The sequence below is a fragment of the Eriocheir sinensis genome, unplaced genomic scaffold (genome assembly GCF_024679095.1).
Source record: "Eriocheir sinensis breed Jianghai 21 unplaced genomic scaffold, ASM2467909v1 Scaffold127, whole genome shotgun sequence".
NCBI classification, from domain to species: Eukaryota; Metazoa; Arthropoda; class Malacostraca; order Decapoda; family Varunidae; genus Eriocheir; species Eriocheir sinensis.
Window position 1 is genome coordinate 302,602 of NW_026110595.1, and position 7,683 is coordinate 310,284.

The window sequence follows — 7,683 nt, forward strand, 5'->3', positions numbered from 1 at the left end:
CCTCCTCTTCTGAGAGAGAGAGAGAGAGAGAGAGAGAGAAATTGCTTGTTAACTAATTATGCATTCTCCCTATTCTAACTTATCTTTGTCTACTACTACTACTACTACTACTACTACTACTACTACTACTACTATTACTACTACTACTACTACCATTGTTATTACTATTATTATTATTATTTTATTTTCATTTTTTATTTATTTATTTTGTGTTGGTAATACTGTTTTATCCCATTTTCTCTTATTCCCCTCCTTCCTTTCCTTCCTTCCTTCCTTCCTTCGTTAACAAGAACATAAGAAGGAGAGGAAGGAAGAGGAGGAGGAGGAGGAGGAGGAGGAGGGGTTAGAAAAGGAAGATTAGCCTAACAAGTATTTAAAACCACTAACTAGGCTATTTTATATATTCCAATCATTATCATTATTATCTTATTTATTACTTTATCTTATTGTATTGTTTATCATCTTTACCTTTTTCTATCTCTTCTTTATTCTTTCTTTCCCACTTTCTTTGTTTTCATCCTCCCTTTTCTCCTTTTCCTTCCTTTATTTAACTTTTCTATTCCTCTATTTTAACTTTTTTTTATTTGTCTTCCTAGTTTCCTCCATCTATCGTTCCTTATTTCTTCCCTCGTTATTCTTTTATTAATTTCTCTCACCTCTCCTTCCTTTCCTTCCTCTTTCTAATCCTTCTCTTCTATCTCTCGCATTCCTTCCTTCCTTCCTTCCATTCTTTCTCCCTTTCCTTTAATTATGTCATTCCTTTCCCTGTTCCATTCTTCCTTTCCGCTCTTTCCTTCCATTTCTCTCTCTCTACTTTCTATCTCCCTGTGCTGTACAAATCCCTTATGCAAGAGTTAACCAGCATCTTCACTCTTTCATCCCTGTGCTGTCCAAATCCCGTATGCAAGAGTTAACCAGCATCTTCACTCTTTCATCCCTGTGCTGTCCAAATCCCTTATGCAAGAGTTAACCAGCATCTTCACTCTTTCATCCCTGTGCTGTCCAAGTCCCTTATGCAAGAGTTAACCAGCATCTTCACTCTTTCATCCCTGTGCTGTCCAAATCCCTGATGCAAGAGTTAACCAGCATCTTCACTCTTTCATCCCTGTGCTGTCCAAATCCCTTATGCAAGAGTTAACCAGCATCTTCACTCTTTCATCCCTGTGCTGTCCAAATCCCGTATGCAAGAGTTAACCAGCATCTTCACTCTTTCATCCCTGTGCTGTCCAAATCCCTTATGCAAGAGTTAACCAGCATCTTCACTCGTTCATCCCTGTGCTGTCCAAATCCCTTATGCAAGAGTTAACCAGCATCTTCACTCTTTCATCCCTGTGCTGTCCAAATCCCTTATGCAAGAGTTAACCATCATCTTCACTCTTTCATCACTGTACTGTCCAAATCCCTTATGCAAGAGATAACCAGCATCTCCACTCTTTCATCCCTGTACTGTCCAAATCCCAGATGCAAGAGTTAACCAGCATCTTCACTCTTTCATCCCTGTGCTGTCCTAATCTCTTATGCGAGAGTTAACCATGCAGTATCTTCACTCCTTCATCCCCGTGCGGTCCAAATCCCTGATGCAAGAGTTAACCAGCATCTTCACTCTTTCATCCCTGTGCTGTCCAAATCCCTTATGCAAGAGTTAACCAGCATCTCCACTCTTTCATCCCTGTGCTGTCCTAATCCCTTATGCGAGAGTTAACCAGCATCTCCACTCTTTCATCCCTGTGCTGTCCTAATCCCTTATGCAAGAGTTAACCAGCATCTCCACTCTTTCATCCCTGTGCTGTCCTAATCCCTTATGCGAGAGTTAACCAGCATCTTCACTCTTTCATCCCTGTGCTGTCCTAATCCCTTATGCAAGAGTTAACCAGCATCTCCACTCGTTCATCCCTGTACTGTCCAAATCCCAGATGCAAGAGTTAACCAGCATCTTTACTCTTTCTTCCCTGTGCTGTCCTAATCCCTTATGCAAGAGTTAACCAGCATCTCCACTCGTTCATCCCTGTGCTGTCCTAATCCCAGATGCAAGAGTTAACCAGTATCTTCACTCTTTCATCCCCGTGCTGTCCAAATCCCAGGATCTCCACTCTCATCCCTATGCTGTCCAAGTCTGTTATGCAAGAGTTCCTCCTCTCTTCCTGCTCCTCTAAAACCACCTCTCTCTTCCTCTCCTGCAGTCACGGCGGGGTTGTTGGTCCTCCTGCTTGGGGTAGTGGCGCCCTCTCACACCACCATCTCCTGCAAAGACACCTCTATTCGCCGGGATGTGAAGAAGGACACCGTCAACATTGGGACACTCTTCACCATCAGCCTTATAGTGCCTTTCTTTGTGGTACGTGACGATGGGGTTGGATTCCTTCGGTTGGTATTTGATGCGGTGTTCACTCTCGACGGCGGCGGTTTGAACTTTTTTTTGTTTATATTTCGTTTTTAATTTTTATCAATAAGTAACGTTGATTGACTTCCTGTTCGTCTCCTCATTAAAGAAAAAAAGAAAAAGACAGGAATTGGTAACACTGATTTATTTTTCTTTTCCTCATTAAAGAAAAAAGGAAAAGAGTTGGTAACACTGATTTTTTTCTTTTTCCTCGTTAAAGAAAAAGGGAAAAGACAGGAATTGGTAACACTGATTTTTTTTTCTTTTCCTCATTAAAGAAAAAAGGAAAAGAATTGGTAACACTGATTTTTTTCTTTTTCCTCGTTAAAGAAAAAAGGAAAATAATTGGTAACACTGATTTTTTTCTTTTTCCTCGTTAAAGAAAAAAGGAAAAGACAGGATTGGTAACACTGATTTCTTTTCCTCATTAAAGAAAAAAGGAAAAGAGTTGGTAACACTGATTTTTTTCTTTTTCCTCGTTAAAGAAAAAGGGAAAAGACAGGAATTGGTAACACTGATTTTTTTTCTTTTCCTCGTTAAAGAAAAAAGGAAAAGACAGGAATTGGTAACACTGATTTTTTTTCTTTTCCTCATTAAAGAAAAAAGGAAAAGAGTTGGTAACTCTGATTTTTTTCTTTTCCTCATTAAAGAAAAAAGGAAAAGAATTGGTAACACTGTTTTTTTTCTTTTTCCTCGTTAAAGAAAAAGGGAAAAGACAGGAATTGGTAACACTGATTTTTTTCTTTTCCTCATTAAAGAAAAAAGGAAAAGAATTGGTAACACTGATTTTTTTCTTTTTCCTCGTTAAAGAAAAAAGGAAAATAATTGGTAACACTGATTTTTTTCTTTTTCCTCGTTAAAGAAAAAAGGAAAAGACAGGAATTGGTAACACTGATTTTTTTTTCTTTTCCTCGTTAAAGAAAAAAGGAAAAGACAGGATTGGTAACACTGATTTCTTTTCTTTTTCCTCATTAACGAAAAAAGGAAAAGACAGGAATTGGCAACACTGATTCTTTTCACCCGCACAGATGTCGTCCATATACAGAGGCCTTGACCGCCCTCAATGGAGTGTGCATCTCACGTGTGGACAAAGTAGTTACAGGCTCTCCATCTTATCAGCTTCTCTCCTCTTACTGACAGCATTCTACTTCTTATATTCCACCGCAATGTTGCATCTCTATCTTCTAACTTCTGTGGTGGGACGTACTGGCTGATGCGGTGATTGGAGTTGGTGGGGGGAGTGCTTATGTTGAGTGGGGTGGGTGAGGATGGGATGTGAGGGGGCTGAGAGTGCTGGGAGGATATTTTCATGCTGACTGCTCTTCCTAACTGCATGCCTCCAATCCTCCCGCTGCCCCGCTGCACACGACTTTCTACTCCAGATGAGACCAGCACTGGCAAAGGCCCATGCAATCTTTGAACTACAATAACAACCAGCTCACTCCGATGCTGTCCAAATCCCTTATGCAGGAGTTAACCAGCATCTTCATTCCTTCATCCCTTTCGCTGGTAACTTAACAGAGGTCGCTTTATCTACTCTTTGAACCCCACCTCAACCTCCTTCACACACCAACCTCACCCAGCACCTTTTTCCCCCCACAGATGACGCTTATTGAATACCTGGTTCCCCCATCCACCCAAACTCCACCGGGCACCACCCCAATCCGTGCCAGTCTTCGCAGGGGTTGGCGGTACTTCACTGATCTCTTCGTCGGGGTCCTCTTCACCTACTTCTTCACGGATCTCCTGAAAACCTCGGTCGGGGAAGCAAGACCCAACTTCTGGAACACGTGCAAACCCAACTTGACCGAGGAGCAGTGTAGCCAAGAGTAAGTGTGGGGGTTAACTTGGTGTTGGAAAAGGGAATCGGGGAGGTTGATAAAGGGGTTTTGGGGAGGAAGAAAGGGATCGAGGTGCGTGAGATTGAGAAATAGGGTTGAGAAATGGGATTGGGGAGGTTCATGTAGGATTGGGGTGTGTGGGTTGATAAAGGGGTTTGGGTGAGGAAGAAAGGGATTGAGGTGTGTGCGGTTGAGAAATAGGGTTGAGAAATGGGTCTGGGGAGATTGACAGAGGATTAGGTTGTGTGTGGGTTGAAAAGGGGAGTTGGGGAGGTTCATAAAGGGATTTGAGAGAGGATTAGAGTTTGAGGAAGGGGATTAGGGAGACTGACAGATGATTGGGGTACGTGGGTTGAAAAGGGGAGTTGGGGAGGTTCATAAAGGGATTTGAGAGAGGACCAGAGTTAGAGGAAGGGGATTGGGAGAGACTGATAAGGGGTTTGAAGAAGGAACATAGGATTGGAGGTTCAAGAAAGGGGTTAAGGGATGTGCTGTGAGGTTGGGGAAGAGGTTTAGGGAGTTAAGGAATTCAGAAAGCCTTGTGGGGTTGGGGAATGAGATTAGGGTCTGAGGAAAGGCTTGTGAGGTTTGGGAAAGGGTTAAGAGATTGAAAGAAGAAGTTGAGAGTTGGGGAAAGGGATTGAGGGAAGACTGGGAGAGTTTGGGAAAGGAATTAAGAGGTTGACAGAAGGCTTGTGGGGTTTGGGAAAGGGTTAAGAGATTGAAAGAAGAAGTTGAGAGTTGGGGAAAGGGGTTGAGGAAAGGCTTGGGGAGTTTGGAAAAGGTATTAAGAGGTTGACAGAAGGCTTGTGGGGTTTGGGAAAGGGTTAAGAGGTAGAAAGAAGTTGAGAGTTGGGGAAAGTGATTGAGGGAAGACTGGGAGAGTTTGGGAAAGGGATTAAGAGGTTGACAGAAGGATTGTGGGGTTAGGGAAAGGAATTGAAGGGTTGAGAGAACTGTGAGGTTGTTGAAAAGGGGAATTAATAATGAATAGGAGTGTAGGGGAATGAAGGATTGAAAAATTGAAGGGTTAGAAATGAAGGATTGAATATGAAGGAAATAGAAAGATATATATAAATCGCTTTCTAATAATATATGAGAATTCAAATGTTCGCCCCATCTGAAGTCCCCCACAATTACTGACTCGCAACTGCTACTTGTTTCTAGTTTTAATTCATGTAACGAGAGAAAGAGAAAGACACCCCGTTCTGCCTCCCCCCCAGTCCTTAACCCTGGTACCCTCCTTCCCCAGCTACATAACGGTCACCTGGAAGGACTGCACCAACCCCGGGGGCCTGAAACACTGGCGCCTGGCGGAGACCATGAAATCCTTCCCATCGGGCCACGCATCCATTTCCGTGTATTCTGTTGTCTTCATGATCGTGAGTAGCTTGTTCGTTTGTTCGTCTTGGGGGGTTGGGGATGAAGGGGGGTTGGTTGGGGGGGTTGGGGATGAAGGGGGGGCGGGTTCCAGCTCATACCTTTCTTTTTTTTTTTTTGGGGGGGGGGGTAAATGTTTGAAGTCATCCCCCTCTCTTTCTTCCCTTTCTCTTTCTCCTAATCCTCCTTCCCTACCTTCTCATTTTTTCCTCCTATTCTTCTCTTTTCTTATTTCTCGTCCTCTTCTCTTCTTCCCTTTCTCTTCCTCCTCCTCCTCTTCGTCTTTCTGCTTTTCTCTTCCCTTCTCTCTCTTATCCATTCTTTCCTTTCTTTCTCCCATCTCTCTTTACTCCCGTCTCCTCCTCATCTCTTTCCTTCTCCTTCTCTTTCCATCGCTTTCTAATAATATATGAGAGTTCAAAGTTTCCCACAATCTTTTCACTGAGTTTAATTAAGTACCCCACAATTAATACCTCGCAACTGCTGCTTGTTTCTAGTAGTAATTCACTTAACGAGAGACAGAGAAAGACACCCCGTTCTTCCTCCTTATTTTTCTATAGTACTTAGTTTCCTCCCCCCCCCCCCACACCTCACCTCACGCACCTTCCCTTCACAGATATACACACACAAGCGGCTCTGGCAACGGTGGTCATCCCTGTCCAGTCCGTTCGTTCAGATGCTGTGGTTGACCTGGGCGGTGGTGTGCTGTCAGTCACGTATTTGGGACAACAAGCACTTCTGGTGGGACGTGCTGGTCGGGGCTATGCTGGGAGTTGCAGGGGGCTTCCTTACGGTGAGTGGGGTCTGGGGATTGGATGGGAGGGGGTTGAGAGGGATGGGATGGTTAAGTTGAGGTTTGGGGTAGATTGTGTTAAGTATGTGAACTATATTGAAATTACATGTGATATTCTTTCTCCTCCTCCTCCTCCTCCTCCTCCTTCTTTGTACCTGTGATATGATACCTCTCCTCCTCCTCCTCCTCCTCCTCCTCCTCCTTTGTACCTGTGATATGATACCTCTCCTCCTCCTCCTCCTCCTCCTCCTCCTCCTTCTTTGTACCTGTGATATGATACCTCTCCTCCTCCTCCTCCTCCTCCTTCTTCTTGCCTGTGATATGATACCTCTCCTCCTCCTCCTCCTCCTTCTCCTCCTCTTCTTCCTTCTTCCTTCCGTATTTCAACTATATGATAACTACCTCTCCTCCTCCTCCTCTTCCTCCTCCTCCTCCTCCTCCTCCTCTTCTTCTTTTCTTCTCCTCTTCGTCCTTCCGTATCTCAACTATATGATAATTATACCTGTGATATTATACCACCTCCTCCTCCTCCTCCTCCTCCTCCTCCACACTAACCTCCTCCTCCTCTTCCTCTTCCTCAGGTTCACTTCCTCACCAACTGGTTCGAGAGAGAAGACGAGTCCCCCCACCCCTCCCCACCTAAGGAAGACTCCCCTCCTCCCTCCTCCTCCGCCTCCTACATCCCCGAGGAGGAGGAGGAGGAGGAGGAGGTAGTGGAAAACGCCTCCCATTTCTCCCGTACCTCCATCAAGAGACTGATTGCAGAGGGAGGAGGAGGAGGAGGAGGAGGAGGAGGAGGGAGTGAGAGAGAGTTGAGACATATCAGCAGTGCACCATGAGAGAGAGAGAGAGAGAGAGAGAGAGAGAGAGAGAGAGAGAGAGAGAGAGAGAGAGAGAGAGAGAGAGAAGTGTAGGGAAATATGAATGAACACTTACACACACACACACACACACACACAGGATCCAATAAGTGCCTTAACAAGCTTCATTTCCTTATACTTAAAACTTTACTAATGAAGTCTTTTTATTATGCTTTTTATTATTATTTTTATTATTATTATTATTATTATTATTATTATTATTATTATTATTATTATTATTATTATTATTATTAAAGTGAGTCATATAAAAATCATTAGTTATTATTTTCATTATTATTATTATTATTATTATTATTATTATTATTATTATTATTATTATTATTATTATTTTAGTCTGTGCGGGCATGGGCAAGATATAACATTACTTTTCTAAATCATTTTCCTGTTTTTTTTTCTTTTCCTCATTAA

The 7,683-nt window shown here is 43.1% G+C and overlaps 1 protein-coding gene across 2 annotated transcripts in view; it reads left to right on the plus strand.

The window, feature by feature from the left end:
• The window catches only part of LOC126989701 (phospholipid phosphatase 2-like), a 15,602-nt gene extending 8,300 nt beyond the window's left edge, over positions 1–7,302 (plus strand). For both annotated transcript variants that reach the window (XM_050848318.1, XM_050848320.1), the window contains exons 2-6: positions 2,181–2,335; positions 3,983–4,209; positions 5,474–5,603; positions 6,218–6,394; positions 6,976–7,302. In XM_050848318.1, the coding sequence (XP_050704275.1) occupies positions 2,181–2,335; positions 3,983–4,209; positions 5,474–5,603; positions 6,218–6,394; positions 6,976–7,233 (947 nt within the window). In that variant the 3' untranslated portion in view covers positions 7,234–7,302. The remainder of the gene's footprint in view (positions 1–2,180; positions 2,336–3,982; positions 4,210–5,473; positions 5,604–6,217; positions 6,395–6,975) is intronic.
• Positions 7,303–7,683: the final 381 nt, after the last annotated feature.